Source organism: Apus apus, chromosome 4 (genome assembly GCF_020740795.1).
Source record: "Apus apus isolate bApuApu2 chromosome 4, bApuApu2.pri.cur, whole genome shotgun sequence".
In the NCBI taxonomy this organism is placed as follows: domain Eukaryota; kingdom Metazoa; phylum Chordata; class Aves; order Apodiformes; family Apodidae; genus Apus; species Apus apus.
Window position 1 is genome coordinate 113,291,422 of NC_067285.1, and position 20,098 is coordinate 113,311,519.

The following is a 20,098-nucleotide window of genomic DNA, read 5'->3' on the forward strand; positions in this document are numbered from 1 at the left end:
AAAACGTGCCAGTAATGATGTTTATTTGGATTCAGTTTAGTTAAATGTCCTGTTTTCTGAAATAAGTGTTGTAGTCAACTTGTCCAGTCTTTACCAGTTTTGCACTGGGAATTAGAGCTTGCATTGACAGCACCTCACGTGACAGGGATGAGAAGTGTTGTGGTGCTTTGGGTACCTTCATTCCTTAGGGCAGAGACCCTCAGGCTGGAAAGAACAGCTCTTTTTCGGAGGGGGGGGGTGGAAAAACAACCCACATTTTTCTTTTGATGGCAGAGCACCTTTCTTTGCATGATTTGCCTTATCCCCCTTTGGTGGCATTGGACCAGGAGCACTACCAGGAGTACATTAGGGTGCTGGTTAGTGTCACATCCAAATCACCTCCTTGGTGGTTCTTCCTGCACAATCTCTGTGGTAATTGTATTGATCATGTTAGGAAGAAATTCTTCGCTGTGAGGCTGGTGAGACCCTGGCCCAGGTTGCCCAGGGAAGCTGTGGCTGCCCCATCCCTGGCAGTGTTGAAGGGCAGGTTGGATGGGGCTTGGAGCAGCCTGGGCTGGTGGGAGGTGTCCCTGCCCATGCAGGGGGGTTGGGACTGGATGATCTTTCAGGTCCCTTCCAACCCAAACCAGTCTGGGATACTGGTTGCCTTTGGAGGAGCAGCTTTGTAATTGGCTATCTTAGCATACCATAAAAATTGGGAGTATTTAGCTAATTTGCTCATTTTTAACATCATGTAGATGAGGGTAGTATCTTAGTGATCATAGTGACGCTGGGAAGACTGAAGAAAACTGACATTAAAATGCAGTCTAATATAAAGGCTTAAAAAGGTCTTTAACCTTTGCCATTAAAACTCACTTCTGCAGTGAGTAGTTTGGATTATCTCGTCAAAATGGTCTGGTTTTCCCTCCTGAAATTTCAGAGTAGTCAGCCCACCTGCACTGAGTGTTGTGAGGACATGGTATCTTTCTTGAGTCTAGGGTACAGACAGGTGTCACCGAGATGTGTGCTGAGATGCTCTGGAGGTTTAGCAGATGAGGTGAATCTGAGGATGCATTAATGCTTCCTATGCTTTTATCCTCCATTTGACCAGGTTAGGGCTTATTCAGTCCAAATTGTCCAGGTAGTGCTGAGTTTTGGGAGTTTTGTACATCCCTTGCATAAGGGATGCACATAAACCAAAAATAGAACTCCACAGGATGCAGTTGCTGTGGTTTAAGTAACCTTTCTATTTCATTTCTAAAGAGGTTTTAACTTTTTAGGTTAGTTGTGTTTTTTTTTTTAAATCAGCATGAAATGTTTATGTAAAGGCTACACTCATCATGACCTTTTCTCCCCACAGGAGAGAAATTAAAACTCTTTCCCCCATCAGAAATTGAGTTCTGATGACAAACCTAGAGGCTGGATGTTTTCATAGCATGTGTGTTCTGTTTGAATAGTGTATTTAATCAATCCTGTACATTGTAAGTTTTAGGTTTGGCTTAGCTCATAAGTCAGGAAGGAGAAGACTCTCTGTGTTTTCAGAGTCATTCACTTTTTCCTATACTTGATCTTCAGTTCAAGATGGGAAAGAAGCTGGAAAAGCAAAACATTCCTGGCCTTCTGTTAATCTAGAAAAATATATTTCTTGGCCTCACATAACTCACAACTTTTGCTGGATTAAAAATTGCAAATTGCTGTCCAATTTTGCTGAAGTCTCCTGTTAAAAATTGGAACCATACATGCTCCCCTCAGGAGTGTTGCTGGGCTAGGTTAAATTCTTTGAAAATGAAGCAAAATACATTTAAAAATAAACTTCACAATCACAAGATATCAAAGTAGTACATCTAACCAGGTGGGTCCTATGTCTTTGGCTTATCAGCACCCTTGAAAACAAGTTTGATGCTGGAGCAGAGGTCAAAAACAGTTGCCTTGCCCAACAATTCTCCAGTTAAATTTGGTAAGGATCTAAGAAGGTTGTTTTTCTTTTCCCTCTCAGTTCCTTTACATACTGGTTTGGGTTTGTGGCCTTTTTTTAAGGGGCTCAGTCCATGTTAAGTTTCAGCTTAAGGAATCTACAGTTATTTCAGGTCTCTGTAGATCATCATAGAATCATGGAATGGTTTGGGTTGGAAGGGACCTTCAAGATCATCCAGTTCCAACCCCCTGCATGGGCAGGGAAACCTCCCACCAGCCCAGGCTGCTCCAAGCCCCATCCAACCTGCCCTTCAACACTGCCAGGGATGGGGCAGCCACAGTTTCTCTGGGCAACCTGGGCCAGGGTCTCACTACCCTCACAGCAAATAATTTCTTCCTAAGATCTCAATCTCCCCTCTTGCAGCTCAGAACCCTTCCCCCTGTTTCCATCCCTTCCTGCCCTTGTCCCAAGTCCCTCCCCAGCTTTCCTGGAGCCCCTGCAGGCACTGGAAGGTGCTCTAAGGTCTCCCTGGAGCCTTCTCTTCTCCAGGCTGAACACCCCAACTCTCCCAGCCTGTCTCCAGAGCAGAGCTGCTCCAGCCCTCCCAGCATCTCCGTGGCCTCCTCTGGATTAACTCCAAGAGCTCTACAAGATCTTTACAGCAAATTGATTTTTTTTTTTGGTCTTAATTGCATAAATTGCATACAAATGCCTCTGGGCCTGGCCCCAAGGTGATCCCATTCACTTTGCAAAGTTTAAGTTATATAAATTGCACTGACTTTTTCTGCTTTTGTTCCTTTGATTACTCAGTGGGTTTTGTGTTGCTTAGGTTGTTTTTTCTATGCTGCCTGAAGGAAGAAATTACCTGAGAAACCAAGTAAAAAATGAAGCAGAACTTATAAATGTTATGCTAATAGAAAAAGATGGAATAATCTCACATTATATTAAAAGAGAAAAACAACCACAAATCCTTCAGCTACGATGAGTGAAAAATATTTTTAAAAACATGGATATCTGCCCTTTGGGAACATTATTGCAATGGGGAGAAGGAAAAGAAAAGATAAGTCTCTGTTTTAGTGATGCTGGTTTGTGGCAAAACTGCAAATAATTCACATATAAACAGATAAAAACTGAACTTGTTACGCAGTGAAAAATTCCACTAGTAAAGGAGAAAAAGCTACTCAAGCCACCAGTGCTTAAGAACACCTGATTGCCCAAAAGTTAGTGCTTCAGAAGTGTTGAGGTGATGGAGCAGAGCTGTTCCATCCTTCCTTTCCCTTCTTGTCCTACCGTGGCAGCTGGGTTGAGAACTAAGTCCTAAATCTTGCAGAAGAAGGTGGGGCAGCTCGTTTGTAAACTTGTCCCGTGTCACTCATGGTTTGGGTTTTGGTGGTGGGAGGAATGGTCTCTCCGTGGTTGTTAAAGGACTTTGGGATCTTTCAGGAAGAAATGTGGTAACAGAAGTTGAGTCATTCATGATACTGAGGAACTTCTCTGAAATGAGCTGTCCTTCCTCCTAGCTTGTGATCGGTGGTCTGTCCTTCCTCGCCCGGGTCTCCATCATGATGTGAACAGGTTTGGACATTCTGCCGTGCTGTACAACAGGTAAGGCTACTGGCAAGCTGGGGATTTTGGTGTTTTTCATGGCTCAGTGGCCTCAGGCATCTGTGGGTATCAGTGCACGTGTCTCTTGGTACATGGAGACCAGTGACACTGAGACCAGAGGGTTGAGGATCTATTGCAAACTTCTCCAAGTTCTCAGCTCTTCTGTCTTGTAATGTCTTCAGTATTTACCTGTTCCTGTCAGCCTTTCTTCACTGGACTGAGCTCTCTCAGCTCACTGAGCTCTTCCAAAAATTTGATACTGTTCATATTTCTGTTACTTTTTCTTATGTGGATATATATTTCTATTTATTTAATTGCATCGTGTTTTCATTTATTTCATGTTCCTGTTTCTTATTTAGCTGCACTGACAACTTTTCTCCCCAATTCATGCTCTCCCCCATGGCTTCTAAATCTGTCCACGTTTCAGTTTATGTAGCTTATCCTGTGTGGTTCTTCTTTACCATTCATGTGATGTACAGAATTTAGGTGAAACCAAAGGTGAGTTTTCTGCAGTTAAACATTATATCTCTGTAATAACATCCGTGCCCTCAGGTGAACTCTGTAATTCGATTTGAGTCTGTGGAACTGAGTTTGAGAAGGTGTTTCTTAGGACTCTTTCATTCTGATTCCTTTATCCTTTGAGGATACCTTCTGTAAAGCAGTAGCATTATTTAAAGCTCAGTTTAAGCCAGGCAGATAACTCTCTCTGCCTCGAAAAGGAAAGTGTGCTTCTAGATACTCTTTGTGTCTCTAAAATCTTGCTTTCTTTGTTTCAGTGGATAGTGGGTACCAGCTCTGTGTTTGCTCCCAGGAAGGACAATTCAGCCTATGCTTTAGTTCTTTCCTAAACTAGGATGAAAATCATATTAAAACCACTTGTTATTCAACCAAAAATCTTACTCAGCTGCATGGACTCCACTGCCTTATTAAATGTGCATTTACAAACATGATGCACAGGGTTCTGTGGGTAACTGGTGAAATGTGATGTTTTGCCTGAAGCAGTTGTGGTTCTAAAGAAGGATTGAAAAAAACACCTTCCCCCCTTCCCTCCCAAATATTACTTTGGTTTGGGTTTGCTTTTTTTTTGGTTGCCACAATAACTCTCTTTGCTCAGTTGCTAAGACCCATGAAAACAACTGCAGTTTTGTCACAGCCAAGTAGCAAGATGTGACAACACTGAATTGTTTGGTCACAGTCCCTGAATGCTGGTTTAATGCTGTGATACCGTGCCTCTGATTTTTAGCCTTCCTGCCTCTCTTGTGGCTGTTCTTCACAGGAGGATCCCACAGTTCTGCAGCCTTTCATGTTTAGGCATGATGATCAGGTGTCTCCCAGAGTTTTGGCTGAAGGGGAAGGTCAGTCCATGACCTTGGAGGGATTTGTCTCCGTCTCAGCACCTGTGAACACCCGTGTGTTGAGATTCTCTGCCTTCCCCATAACAGTGGAACTTGATCGACCTTTTCTTTAGTGCCTTCCTTAACCAGGAGCTGTTTATGCAGCTCTAGACACCCTGGGATGTAATAAAACACCTTGCCCAAGCCTTCAGTCCCACTGACGTGCAGCAGCGCACGCGCTATAAACACGGGCACAAATATTTATCTCTTAACTTACATTTTTGTCTAGCACCATGTATGTCTTTGGAGGCTTCAACAGCCTCCTCCTGAGTGACATACTGAAGTACACACCGGAGAGATGTGAAGCTTTTGACAATGAAACAGCCTGCTGGCAAGCAGGGCCGGGCGTCCGATGCGTGTGGGCTGCCAGCCCTCCTCGCTGCCTCCCCTGGGAAATGGCAACACTAGAGCAGCAGCAAAAAGTCTTTGAAGACTGTCCTCCCAAACCAGGTATGTGTCACCTCCTTTCTCTTTCCAGTTGCAAAAGGGCCCCTTAGGGTCTTTTTCCTTGCCAGATTGTGTCATGTCTCAGTTGTATGCCATCAGGTTTCAGATGGGAGGGCTGTAGGTCTGTTTTAATACGTGCCCTGGGAGACCTTCTTCTGACCAAGTGGCTGCAGTGGCCTGGAGATGTTTCCACCTCTCCTTCTCCTGAAGCTGCTTGCTCATGAGATTATTTTTTTTTTTCCTATCATAGAATCATGGAGTGGTTTGGGTTGGAAGGGGCCTTAAAGATCACCTAGATCCAACCCCCCTGCCTGAGCAGGGACACCTCCCGCTAGACCAGGTTGCTCCAAGCCCCATCCAGCCTGGTCTTGAACACTGCCAGGGATGGGGATTCTACAGCTTCCTTGGGGATTCTACAGCTTCCTTGGGCAACTGGTTCCAGTGTCTCACCCATCATCTATTGAACTGCTTGTACTTAATTTCCTATCCCAAACAGACATCATCAGTCAGGGATCAGGACTGGGCCATTGCTCTTAGATGTTTGCTCCAAGAACTGACTTTGTGAGAACCAGCACTTTGCTGATGGGCACCACAGGGCAAGGGAGAGGGGGATCTGGGTCCTGCAGCCTTATGCTTGTGTTTAAGGATAACAGGAAGAGAGCTTTAAGAAGAGTTACTTTATTTCTCCTTCTACAGCACTATATATAGTGGCTTACAAAAAACCATGCTTGTTTGAAGGTCTGATTCCTGTGTTCTCTCCCTTATGATAATTTTAAAACAACTTTTCAACACTTTATCCTGATGCATTCCTGGCTCTGAATTGAGTTATGTGAACCTTGATTCTGTAATAGATGGCAGCATTTAATTATTTAAAAGAAACTGATGTAAAGGGACATTGTTTTGACGGGCTCTCAGTGTACACTAAATTCTCACAAAACGCAGACAAGAAGCAATTGGAAAGATGAAGTGGAAGGTTCAAGCTGAGCATGGAAATGCTGCAGGTATTTGAAGGGCAGGTTTGCAGCAAACCAGGCCAGTGGTGGGATTTTCCCTGCCCTTGGGAAGTGTCCTGTGGCACCCTTTGCCCGGGCAGTGACTGAACATGCATGCCTGGTCTGAGTTCATGCTCTTTCATGTCTTGCTGCATTTTCTGCTGGTGTGTTTTATGACTCCCTGGGCACTAAAAATGATTGCAGCTGCAAATGAATGCAATTTGCTGCCAGTTCAATCCCAGGGAAGTATCTGATTTTAGTTGATAACAGGGAAACCAACAAGGCACTACTGTTGGGTTGTATCTTTTGCTAGATATAATCAAGTTCTTAGAGCTCTGTCAGGAAATGCCTGTTTTTGGTCATGCAGGTTTTTTTCTTTAATAGTTGTAGACAATGAGAAATGTGATCAGATTACAGACTGCCATAGCTGTACAGCAAACACAAACAGCTGCCAGTGGTGCACTGACCAGTGTGTCTCAATGCACAACAACTGCACAGAGGAACAGGTAAAGTCTCTCTAATACTTCTGTAGTTTAAATTTGGCCTTTGGAATAGCTGATGTCCCAATGCCTTCATCTGTCAGTGTTTTCCCCCCTGTTGTTTCATTATTTCCAGGGTTTGTCTAGGTCTAAACTGCTTGAAGTTTTTCATGGGATTCTCCACCTAAGGGGAGAGGGCAGGGGAAGAGGGGGGGATGATTAATCAGAAAGGCACATAGATGTTTGGGTTTTGCTGTTCATAGAGCCTTCCACTAGAAGAAAGAACACCTTTTGTAAAAGCTCTGGTAAGGAAAATGTGTCAGATGGGGATGGCCTGGGGGAGTATCTTGAGTAGACAGTGTAGGGCATGCCCAGTGTCACAGCTTTTTAATATATAAGTTGGTTTGTAGGGCTGAACTGTGGAGTTTAGTGTGGTAATCAGGGCTGTTATAAACCAGTACTGATGGGATGGTAAAAAGCCTCATCTATGCTATCTCTTTTAGGTTCCTATTGCTCTATATGACAATTGTCCTAAGGATAACCCTGCCTATCACTGTAACAAAAAGACAAGCTGTAAAAGCTGTGCCATGGATCAAAACTGTCAGTGGGAGCCGAGGAATCAGGAGTGCATTGCTTTGCCAGGTGGGTATTGGTTGTATTTGTGGGAGAAGAACACCCAAATTCACCCAGTCTCTAAGTTGTGGGACTTTTTTTGGGTTGTTTTTGTTATTTCTTACCCCCAAATCTGTAGCTTTTAATGCTAAGTGGAGTAAAATAGAGTAATGCTGAGGGGAGTAAATCATGCTTTGGTGTGCAACTTCATTTCTAGTAAATTCCAAGTCTAATAGAATATTTTTCAGTCCCGATGGTCTGAAGAGGAGTATGATCATTTGTATAATTGTTAGGCTGTATTTCATCTCTCTCTTTTCACTTGATGAAAGCAGTACTGTTGGTATAATAGGCTTCTGCAAGATATTAGATTTAATAATGTATGCTATTTAGTTTTAGAAACTAGAATTGTGCAAAAATATAATGGCACGTACTGGACAAATTAGGCAAATAAAACCTAAGGTGTGTAAGGAAAATTCTCTTACTAGAGTGTTTCCAGTGGGAGCTCACAGGAGTTGATTATTAGTCCTTCTATAAGTAACATTTTTTCTCCCAGTGACTGGGAGAGAAATGTAGCATCTCCAGTGATCAACATTTGCAGTTAATATAATATAGAGAAAGGGAAAAAATTAACACAGGACCTTTTAATGGGTGTGGAAAGCCTTCTGGGTGTGTCTGGATGTGGCCAGGTCTGGTGTTTGCTAGTCTGGAAGAGTGGAAGAATGAAGAGACTTTGGAGAAGAGCCACGAGAGCAAGAAAAATGTCTTTTAATGTGATAGATAAAGAGCTTGGTCTGTTTAATTTGTCGTAGGAAAGAGGGTGTCTGGATCGTACGTGTAACAAGCCCGTCTGAAACTTGTCACTTGAGAGCTTCTCAATCTGTTGGTTAAATCCTGAACCAAGATGTTGGAGCTAGACATCAGCTCTGCAGAAATTCACACTGAAAATATCCATTGGGTTTTTTTGGAAGGGTAGTTATGAGTGAGAGAAATAATTAACCACAAAGTGTAAGGAGTTCTGCAGTAATGGGCATGGCTGTGCTCAAGATGAAACAAGGAATAATCCTGGAAGTTTGGTGCTGGGGACAGGATTAGCACAGCAGGCTTCTTCTCTTGAAAGGTGTCCTAACAACACTGGTTGAATAAATGGCCTTAAGTCATCAGCAAAATACTAATTTACTTTTCTTTGGTCTTTTTTCTACATTGATTTTATTATTCAACATTTTCCTAAGTGCTTTGACTGCCTCCTGCAGATGGCTGAGGCTGATGTCACACTTGAGCTCCCACAAGCAGCATTTCTTTCCTTCCAGTGTTCTCATAGACTCATAGGATGGTTTGGGTTGGAAGGGACCTTCAAAATCATCCAGTTCCAACCCCCCTGCATGGGCAGGGACACCTCCCACCAGCCCAGGCTGCTCCAAGCCCCATCCAACCTGCCCTTCAACACTGCCAGGGATGGGGCAGCCACAGCTTCCCTGGGCAACCTGGGCCAGGGTTTCACCACCCTCATGGTGAATAATTTCTTTCTCACATCTCATCTCAGTCTCTCTTCTTCCAGTTTATAGCCATCATCCCTTGTCCTCTTACTTGTCACTTTGGACACCTTGTCCCAAGCCCCTCCCCAGCTTTCCTGGAGCCTCTTCAGGCACTGGAATGTGCTCTAAGGTCTCCCTGGAGCCTTCTCTTCTCCAGGCTGAACACCCCAACTCTCCCAGCCTGTCTCCAGAGCAGAGCTGCTCCAGCCCTTGGGACATCTCTGTGACCTTCCCTGGACTCTCTCCAGGAGCTCCATGTCCTTCTTTGTTGGGGGCTCCAGAACTGGACACAGTGCTCCAGGTGGGGTCTCATGAGAGCCGAATAAAGGGACAGAGTCCCCTCCCTGGCCCTGCTGCCCACACTCCTTCTGATGCAGCCCAGGACATGGTTGGGTTCTGGGCTTCCAGCACATGGTGCTGGCTCATGTTGAGCTTCTCATACTTCTGAGCATGCCAGTAATTCATACTGATTTGTTCTGGGGCTGTAGGTTTTATTTTGATGGAAGGGCTCTTTCACTACTTTGAACAATGTGAAGGTCACTTGCATCTCTGGCTTTACTTTCTTCCCCTCCCCACCCTGCAGAAAATACCTGTGGAACAAACTGGCATTTGGTTGGCAACTCCTGCTTGAAAATTACAAATGCAAAGGAGACCTATGATCATGCCAAGCTGTCCTGCAGATCCAGTGGTGCTTCCCTGGCTTCCCTCACGACCCAGAAGAAGGTAGAATTTGTTTTAAAGGAGCTGCAAAAGATGCAGTCTTCGGTGAGTGCTTCTCTTTTATGTCCCCTGAGTAATTAAGCTCTGGCTGTGGAATTGTCCTTGCTGTGGTATTGTGTGCTCTGCACAGAACAGACATGCCTCTTAACTGAAAAGGACTGATTTTTCTTTTGAAATTCAACATCCCCCGCGGGCGCTTTTGAGCTGAAATTGTAGAGAATGTAAATGGAGAAAGATAAATATAAACATACACGGTGCCTCAAAGGTATCACTTTCTATAATGAAATCATACAGGCATTTCTCTTGTGGGATACATGACTGCAGCAGGAGTCCTCTCGTGGCTTGTACACAGTATTTTAGAAATAAAGGTCCCTTTGGGGCACCAGAGGTGTTTAATGTAAAGCATTTAAAGTTATTTATTCCGCTCAGGAAAGCGAATGTTTAAAATGTTGGCTTCTTACTCTGTAGAGCTGCTTGGCTTATTTGGAGTTATTTATGTTTGATTTAATGGCAGGTGCTTTTTGGTCGGAGGCAGAAGTGAATTGGAATCTGTCCCTCTTTGTGCACCAATAAAATAAATACATATATTTTTTTTTTCCAGTCCCTGGCAGAAGCGGGGAGGTGTTCTGGGCAGGCTGTGTACTTGGTGCTGAAGCCCTAACAAAGAATGATGCTGTGCAGCTTTGCTGAAGTCCTGACTGCAGAGCTGCTGTGGCTGGAGAGCCCCTCTTGGCTCCTAGAGGCCACTGTGGAAAGGGCTGGCAGCCAGGAAGGGACTGCTATAGGAAAAGGGAGGCTGGAGGCAGTGGGATTGCTGGGACAACTGTGCCACCAAAGTGGTGTGGTGGAGAGAAGATCTGAACAGTGAAATAACATCTTGTACCAATGTAGTTACAAAGCCACTCTCCCAAATAAAGTGTGCTAAAAAATAAATAGCCAGGAGCAGTAGTTGTGCTGTGGGTTCTCCAAAGTGAGAATTTTATTGCCAGCAATCCTAATTTAGATTTGACCTGCTCTGTCTCTCCACCCCTCCACACACACTCTTCAACAGCAGAGATCTTCTTCAGCCAGACTGCAGAGGAGGTGGATTCTATCAGTTAAATTGTACAGGGGACTGCCAGTTTTCTTCCTGATGTCAAAGTGGAGCTCCAGAAATTGTTGTCCTGTGTCTAACCTTTTTATTTGGAGTTACAAACATATTAAGAGCAACTTGCAGTTTAATTTCATAGTCACAGACTGTGAATGTTTGACTTGTTCTCCTCCTGGTTTAGATAACTGGAAATGCAGTTGGAAAAAAGAATTCATTGGTGTTTCCTGAAGGATTTCTCTAACTCTGTGGCATTTAATTCTCATAGCATTGAGAAACAAGTATTTCCCTTATTACAGTTTTGCAACATCTAACCTGGCAAAGTTGTTATAAGCCTTATATGGTGACGTGGATTTCCTTTTAATACCTAAGGTAATAAAACTGGGTATTAATCTACCATTTCTACTTTATTTCTAGCCCAAAACATTGACTCCATGGGTTGGACTGAGGAAAATCAACGTGTCTTATTGGTGCTGGGAAGACATGTCTCCCTTCACCAACACCCTCCTCCAGTGGCTTCCCAGTGAACCAAGTGATGCTGGATTTTGTGGTTATTTAGCTGAGCCTTTCAAGCAGGGGCTGAAGGCAGCAACGTGCATCAATGAAGTCAACGGCAGCATCTGCGAAAGGCCAGGTAACAATATCTCACTTGGGTCTCTCAAGGGGAGCAGATCATCTCAGAAGTATTTGTATTTCATGGAATTGTTAGGGTTGGAAGGGAGCTCTAGAGATCATCCAGTCCAGCTCCCCTGCCAAAGCAGGATCCCCTAGAGCACATTACTCAGGGCTGCATCCAGGGGGGTCTTAAACATTTCCAGAGAAGGAGACTCCACACCCTCCCTGGGCAGCCTGGCCCAGGGCTCTGTCACCCTCACCCTAAAGAAGTTTTCCCTCGTCTTTCAGTGACACTTCCCATGTTCCAGCTTGTGCCCCTTGCCCCTCGTCCTGTCCCTGGGCACTGCTGAGCAGAGTCTGGCTCCATCCTCCCTGCACCCACCCTGAGACACTTGTAGGCACTGATAAGGTCTGTCCTCAGCCTTCTCTTCTCCAGGCTGAACAGTCCCAGCTCCCTCAGCCTTTCCTCATCAGGGAGATGCTCCAACCCCCCAGTCAGCTTTGTTGCCCTCCCCTGGACTCTCTCCAGCAGTTCCTGTCTTCTCTCTTGAACTGGGGGGCCCAGAACTGGTCCCAGTTCTCCAGCTGTGGCCTCACCAGGGCAGAGCAGAGGGGGAGATTGACCTCCCTCGACCTGCTGGCCACACTCTTCCTAATGCACCCCAGGATTCCTAGAGAATAAAGAGGATCCCATTCATTGCATTTAAAACTCCCCGTATCATGACTGCCAAATAAAAGTCGTTCTGAAGAAGTGTCATCTGTAGTTATTTCATACAGGAATTTGAGACATAAAAAATTAGCTCTCCATTTCCACTCTTTAACTGTAAAGTGCTGGAAGTACATGGTAGTTTCATTGTTTTTCTCCAAATTTCATACCTGAACGTGACATTTAGGTTAATTACGGTATGGAGCAGTCTCCTCTTTAAAAAAAAAATAAAGATAATAAAACCTACTTTGCAACTCAGCTCCCCTTTCTCCCCTCTCTTGCTCCATAGCCAGAGGAGGATTTTATCAAAGTTTGAAATTAATTGGGCAAGACACTTCAGAGATACGAGAACTTCGAAAAAGCAGCTATTTGCTTTTGGGAAAACTCTCCCAGCTTTGTTGGAACTGCCTATCTTTTCAAATGGCTTCGTCTGTTCACTCTCCATTATAGCTGATTATTTCTGAATAGCAATTAGTGCCTCTTGAAGTTTGAAGAAAGTTGGCTGATTACATAAAAATCCTGAAGAAACTGCACCACTTTAAATCATTCTCTGTGGAAGTGCAGGAGCAGGAGAATGGAACCTGAGCTCAAAACTGTGTATTTTGACTTGCAGCACTCTGGATTAGTTTAAGCTTTAGCTTGTATTTTATGGTCTGAGAATAATTACTTGAAATAGATGATAAAGCACTGGCTCCCACCAGAAACTCCTGAGTTAGTTCTGCTTTCAGGACTTGTTTTATGTGTAAAACTGATCAAATAACTTTAAAAACACCCCGGTGTGCTCACATGAATCGTGGGGTTTCTTCCCAACACGTCGGTTGGGAGGATAACTAAGGAGCACATCAACAGGCCTGCAGAGAGGCAAAGAGCACATTCAGAAGCCCATTTGAATTGTTTTTAAGGTGGTTATCTTAAAAAGCATTAATGCTCACGAAGAAAACATAAAAAGAATGATTTTAGTGGACTTAGTGTGTTCCTCACGTTCACCGTGGTACAAGATACCGCCGGCATCCCCGCACCACAAACCGAGTGTTTCAGGCCTGGGAGACTGAGCTGTTTTACAGCCTGAATAATAGACAGGGCTTTTTATCTTCTTTTTATCTTCTGTCTTTGTCTCTCGGGGCTTCTTACCTGTGCCTGTGTGGCAGAAAGCTGACCCTTGTGTGTGTCCCCCCAGCCAACCACAGCGCCAAGCAGTGCCGCACGCCCTGCGCGCTGCGCAGCGCCTGCGGGGAGTGCACCAGCGGCAGCTCCGAGTGCATGTGGTGCAGCAACATGAAGCAGTGTGTGGACTCCAACGCCTACGTGGCCTCCTTCCCCTACGGGCAGTGCATGGAGTGGTACACCATGAGCAGCTGTCCACGTGAGTGATGGTTTTGTGGCTTGGTGGGTGGGCTGCAGGCTTCTTACCTGCTGACGTTGCCCAGCGCAGGTTGGACTTCGAAGGTTCAAAGGTTGGATTGGATGATCTTGGAGGTCATAGAGTCATCAAGGTTGGAAGGGACATCTGGAGATCATCTCGTCCAACCCTCCTGCTAGAGCAGGATCACCCCTACAGTAGATCACATAGGAACATGTCCAGACAGGTTTGGAATGTCTCCAGAGAAGGAGACTCCACAACCTTCCTGAGCTGCCTGTCCCAGTGCTCTGTTACCCTCATAGTAAAGAAGTTTCTCCTTATGTTTAACTCAAAGCTCCTGTGTTCCAGCTTGTGCCCATTGCCCCTTGTCCTGTCACTGGATGCTGCTGGAAAGGGACTGGCCCCATCCTCCTGACACCCCCCTGCAGATATTTATAAGCATTTATGAGATAACCTCCTCAGTTTCCTCTTCTCCAGGCTGAACAGCCCCAGCTCTCTCAGCCTTTCTTTTCCCACCTGAACGGTGCTGTGGTTCTGCAGGTCACCAAGCTCTGCACACTGGTCATGCTCTCCAGGGGATTTTCAAAAATGGGAAATGCCTGACCCCAGGAATTTGTGCAGCTCCATCCTGTGTCGTGTGAAGCACTAGGTCCTGGTGACAGGAGCTATCAATTAAACTAAGTGGCAGGTAGTGAAGGCTTTCAAGTCAGATGAGGAAGTCTCCACTTCTTTTTTTCCTGTGGGGAAAGTACTTATTTCATTATTTAAACTCCTGCCCTTCAAATCAATCGTTACACAGTTCATATGATTAACTTCTTTTTGTATCTCTTCTCTGTATCTTTTATTCATATATGGAGCCATGCAATTTAGATTATCTATATCAAATCCCAGTTAGGGTTTACACGACTGTTTAATTCTGAAGTATTGTCTGTGTATCAACCACAGGAAGAATTTTTAACTTATTTTAAATAAATGATTTAATTTTTTTTTTCCTCTTTTAGGTAGATCTGAGCAAATTGCAAAAGATGGATGGTGCTTTGGAATGTTGCTTTCTGCTTTCAAACTGTGGGGAAATAGTCTAGAAATTGGAAAAGTGATCAAACAGTTTTAGAGATTTTTAATTCATGTTAAATTCTTTAGGAGCTGAGTATGAGCAGGGGAGACAAGAAAGCCAGAGCTCTTGGGAGGGAGGGAAGGACCATTGTTCTCCAGGAGGGAAGTTGGGCAGCTTGAGTTGCTCAGTTGCTCCAGGAGGTTTTGGAAGCTGATGAGAATAAACTTGAGTAGCTCAGAGTGTTGCAAAATAAGAAGTGAAGAAAACAAGTGTCAGGTCACTTTCAAACATAAAGGTTTGGACTTCCCATATTGCCAGAGGTTAAAACATGGAGGAAGCAACAGGCAGGAGATGAGTAGGCTGAAATCATGGAAAACAATGCTTTTCTGCAACTCTCTTTTTTATAAAGGCAAATATTGTCAATTTAAATATCCATGGTAGAAAGTCTGCACCAAGGACCTACACAATGTTTTTAATGTATTCGATCTGAGCATCCTAAGAAGGCAAATTCTGTTCTGTATTTGTGCTCTGTGCTGTTTGGCTTGGATAAAGAATTGAAATAGTAGCATGTGATATTAAAACGTGTGGTGAGAAGAGACTCAAAGCAAGTAAACAAACTGATTCTTAGCCTTCACTTCCAGATGGCTGATTTTGATAATCTGAGCCATTGCAAATCAATCAGAGATCTTTGTAGTGGGGAACATTCACCTGTTGTCTTAGCCAGTGGCATTTAGTGGTAAGAAAAACTTTGTGTGTTGAGGTGTTTCAAAATTCACTCACTGATTAATTCAGCCTTTGTGTTAATGGTTCTCTTAGATTCTAGAATAAATAACGCTGGTAGGAATGAAAATATCTATATATTGTACTGTGAAAATCATAATAAAAGGAATAAATTACTAATATATGTCATGCATATAATATATAATATAATATTTTATTAATAAAAAACCCAGAATACATATTTACGGATTTGGCAGGTTAAATGCATAAGGTCAGAAAAGATACACAAGGGTTTCCACCTTCATTGTTGCCTGTGCTTTGCTACACTGATTTATTCCACGATGCATTTATTTATCATTCTTTATTCCACAATGTTTGGTGTTTCTTTTTAATAGCTGAAAACTGTTCAGGCTACTGCACCTGTGCTCACTGCTTGGAGCAGCCTGGCTGCGGCTGGTGCACCGATCCCAGCAACACCGGCAAAGGGAAGTGCATTGAAGGCTCCTACAGAGGTCCAGTCAAGATGCCAACCCCATCCACAACTGGGAAGCAGAGCCTGGAGCCTGTCCTTAATGTCACCATGTGTCCTGTGGAGAACAACTATAATTGGTCCTTTATTCAGTGTCCAGGTAAGTGAGCAACGTTTCGATATTCAAACGTTTCAACGGTGGCAACAGTTAAATACAAGGGCTTCTTAACAGTGGGGGGGTGGCTGTGTTGCCTCCTGGTAATGGAGGGAGGAGAAGAGCTGGGAAGACAAACTAGAAATAACACATTTTGAGATGGAAAGAGTTGTGCAGGTATCTGCAGGTCAGCTGCATAGATTTCCTGTATGAAGACGTCTTCTAGGTAAGGGTCACAAAGATGCTCAGAGGGCTGGAGCAGCTCTGCTCTGGAGACAGGCTGGGAGAGTTGGGGTGTTCAGCCTGGAGAAGAGAAGGCTCCAGGGAAACCTGAGAGCCCTTCCAGTGCCTGAAGGGGCTCCAGGAAAGCTGGGGAGGGGCTTTTGACAAGGGCAGGGAGTGAGAGGACAAGGGGTGATGGTTTTAAACTCGAAGAAGGGAGATTTAGGTCAGACATCAGGAAGAAATTCTTCATGAGGGTAGGAAGGTGCTGGAATAGGTTGCCCAGGGAAGCTGTGGCTGCCCCATCCCTGGCAGTGTTGAAGGGCAGGTTGGATGGGGCTTGGAGCAGCCTGGGCTGGTGGGAGGTGTCCCTGCTCACAGCAGGCGGGTTGGAACCTGATGATGTTGAAGGTCCCTTCCAACCTTCACTATTCTATCCATTCTATCATTCTATCACATGGTTCTGTCCATTACTCTAGAGGAATTTTTCCTTTCCCTACAAACCTTTACTGAGCTGTTAAACTCTTGTTTATTTATTTTTTTTAGGGGTGTTTGAAAGCAAGGCAATTCTTTCTCTGAAGGTTGATTCTGAAATAATGCTTTTGATGCCAAACCTGTAGAATAAAATTACTTGGACTGTGCTAAACCCTTTCTTCCTGGTTCCTCCTTGTAAATCTGTCCCACCACCTGCTTCCAGTCCTGTCTGTTGAATATGAATTTAATGTTTTGGAGTTCTGTTTTGTTTGAGTTGCTTTAAATTTCAGGTTTTCAGCACTCACTTCTCTTTGAATTCATGTATCCCTTGCAAGACTGCAGGAACCTCTTTGGAAAGTGCACAAAGTGGTTTCATTCAGCCTCTGCAGAACACAGACTTCAGAGACTCTATGTGAAGTGCTGTATTTGAGCACTAAATCATCCTTTTCTGTTTTCTTCAGCCTGCCAGTGCAATGGGCACAGCAAGTGTGTAAATGAAAGCATCTGTGAGAAGTGTGAAAACCTGACAACTGGCAAACACTGTGAAACTTGCATCTCAGGCTTCTACGGTGACCCCACTAATGGAGGAACGTGTCAGCGTAAGTGATGCCTTAAATCTTCCTGCACTGAAGTCTTTTCATGTTTTTCACTCTTCACTCATTCCTCTGCTGCCTTCACTGAAATTATACCCTGATAATACACTTCTTCTTTCCTGCAAGCAAGCCACAATCCTTGTTTCTTCAGATCAAAGATGCAGAAACTGCTTGATGAAATTCTTTGGCTTTCATTGCAGAAGATAAAGATGATTTTGTTACCCTCCTTTGTAAAGTTTAGGTGACTACATTGAAAAATGTGCTTTAGTGTTTGACAGCCCTGGTTTGAAAAGAAGCAGTGTTAATCCCAATGTCTTGGACAAATTTGTGCTTATCTAAGTTCTGCCTTCTATTAGATTTGGTTAATGAGTTTTAGGTGTATTGTTATAATTGTCTGCCTCATAAATGGCTTGGCCAAATTTCACTGAGAAGTTGTCTGGATTTCAGTGCAGGATTAGGTGATCCTTTTTAAAATGACATTTTAAGTTTCTCAACTGCTTTGGGACTCTTTGGCCCAAAGACTATTGTTCAGCTCTGCAAGATCCAGTTCACAAACTGGGCAAAACATGTTTCTTGAAGGACCAATACAGGCAATGCTGGGAAAGGACCATTTAAGATTTGAAGTCTTGACCTTGAACCTTGCAACATGATTCTGAGTTACTGGGAATATTGTAGGGTAGGATGGGGAGACCAGTTCTAAACCAGAATCCAGCTGTGATAAGTGATGTGCAGATGTCAGGGAAGATGCTTCTTGCTCCTTTGATGGAATATATTTTGGTGATGTCATTAGGCACAGTGATGGAAAAGATTGAACAGAAATAACACTGGTGTCAGAGTAATACCAGTACTTCCAAGAAATGAGTGTGGGTAGTTTGCAAGCGTCCCAGAAGAAATAAGTAAAGGTGATTAATGAGGGGACACTGAAGACTTTGAGTTGCTTTTTCCAAATGTAGATTCAATCTAGTAGAAAACACATGGAAATTAATTTAATATGTTTACTGGAAGTAGCATTGGCCTTTTGGATGAAGGCTCCAAGGAGACCTTAGAGCACCTTCCAGTGCCTGAAGGGGCTCCAGGAAAGCTGGGGAGGAGTTTGGGACGAGGGCAGGGAGTGAGAGGACAGGTGGGAATGGATCAAAAGTGGAAGAGGGGAGATTTAGGTGAGACATGAGGAGGAAATTCTTCAGTGTGGGGGTGGTGAGACCCTGGCCCAGGTTGCCCAGAGAAGCTGTGACTGCCCCATCCCTGGCAGTGTTGAAGGGCAGGTTGGATGGGGCTTGGAGCAACCTGGGCTGGTGGGAGGTGTCCCTGCCCATGGCAGGGGGGTTGGATTTGGATGATTTTAAAGGTCCCTTCCAACCCAAACCATTTTCTATGATTGTATGAAGATGAGAGTCAGGAGCTGCAGCATGAATGTCCCGTTTCCTGAAACAAGAACAAGTATGTGAGGTTTGAGAATATGAAAAACCTCCCAGTAGACAGTCCAAGGTGAAAAGATCACAGAGAGGAGGAGGCTGCCTTACTTAGAGAAAAGGGAGGTGTTGTGGCTGGGACATGAAATTACAACAGACAGGAGAGCAGCACGAGTAGAAAGGGAAAGGTGCATCTCTGACACTTTCAGAACATTATCTGCAAGATTAAATACCACTGATATTCTTAAACTCATTTCATGTGAAGATAATTTGAAGTGCAGGCATGAATAAATTGAGACTGTGTTGGCCTGAGAAAATGTATAATTCTAGTCTGAGCATTCAGGTTTAATCATTGGATCACAAAGTGCCTTTTGATATTTGTCGCTGTTCTCCCTGTGTGGAAATTGAGAGCAAGTTACTTCAGACTGTTTCGCATGAGGGTTGTCCAGAAATAGTTTGTTGTTGAGATAATGAATGATAGACTAAAGTCATCCAGATGCCTGAAAAAGAAATTAGAAAATGTGTTGAGAGGCTGTGGAACAGCATTCATTCGTTATCTGATGAAACTAGTAGCTCATGTCAAAAGTGCTTTGCTCTCAAGTGCTTTGGGCCCAGGTTTTTAATTTGCTGTGATTTAATGGTAGTTACTGTGAGGTTGAAAGGAAGAGGGAGGCAGGAGGCTGGGCAGAAAGACTGAGGTGGATCAGAAGAGGGAATGTGAGAGGAAACCATCCTGATGCATCCAGAACAACTGCTGCCCTTTAGATGTTTTTTTTTTGGGGGGCGAAAAGATTCCCAGAGGGGAAATCTTCATATAAGGGTTGGCTGGTGGGCAGCAGAGTCAACTCCTGCTGTTTCTGGCCTCTCAGCCATGGTCCCTCCATCCTTTCCCATGAATGATGTGCTGATTCCACTCTTTCTGTGCATGTGTGGGCCGTGGTGGGTGCTGCTTTGTTTTTAGAGCCCACAAGGGCATCCAGGCTGGAAATGTCTGTGGGCACATTCCATCCTGATGGACAAACATCTGTGTGTTTGCACACTCTGTGCCTAGTGTGAATCCTTTGATGTGCAGTTCTGCAACATTAGCCCAATGGCCCCAGCAGCCTGGGGACCATAGATACCCTCAAAATGGCAAAATATGTAGTGTTGGTGTTTGGTATTTCCCTTTCTGCTGAGCCCTCCGGAATTTGAGCTGCTCTCTTCAGGTCAGAGTCTTTCACAGAATCACAGAGTGGTGGGGGTTGGAAGGCACCTCTGGAGATCATCTAGTCCAACCCCCTGCTAGAGCAGGATCCCCTAGAGCAGATCCCACAGGAACACATCCAGGTGGGGTTGGAATGTCTCCAGGGATGGAGACTCCACAACCTCCCTGGGCAGCTTGTTCCAGGGCTCTGTTACCCTCAGAGTAAAGAAGGATTTTCTCATCTTCAGGTTCAACCTCCTGTGCTCCAGTTTGTGCCCATTGCCCCTTGTCTTGTCCCAGGACACCCCTGGGAAGAGTCTGGCCCCATCCTCCTGACACCCCCTGGAGATATTGATCAGCACTGATGAGATCCC

General features: G+C 44.4%; 1 protein-coding gene across 1 annotated transcript in view; it reads left to right on the forward strand.

Annotated features, from left to right (window-relative positions):
• The window catches only part of ATRN (attractin), a gene marked incomplete at its 5' end in the record, with an annotated part of 169,919 nt that overhangs the window by 68,892 nt on the left and 80,929 nt on the right, over positions 1-20,098 (forward strand). Inside the window, 9 exons of the mRNA XM_051618313.1 lie at positions 3,415-3,499; positions 5,123-5,343; positions 6,717-6,838; positions 7,315-7,453; positions 9,539-9,720; positions 11,180-11,396; positions 13,261-13,446; positions 15,613-15,846; positions 16,998-17,135. Of these exons, the coding sequence (XP_051474273.1) occupies positions 3,415-3,499; positions 5,123-5,343; positions 6,717-6,838; positions 7,315-7,453; positions 9,539-9,720; positions 11,180-11,396; positions 13,261-13,446; positions 15,613-15,846; positions 16,998-17,135 (1,524 nt within the window). The remainder of the gene's footprint in view (positions 1-3,414; positions 3,500-5,122; positions 5,344-6,716; positions 6,839-7,314; positions 7,454-9,538; positions 9,721-11,179; positions 11,397-13,260; positions 13,447-15,612; positions 15,847-16,997; positions 17,136-20,098) is intronic.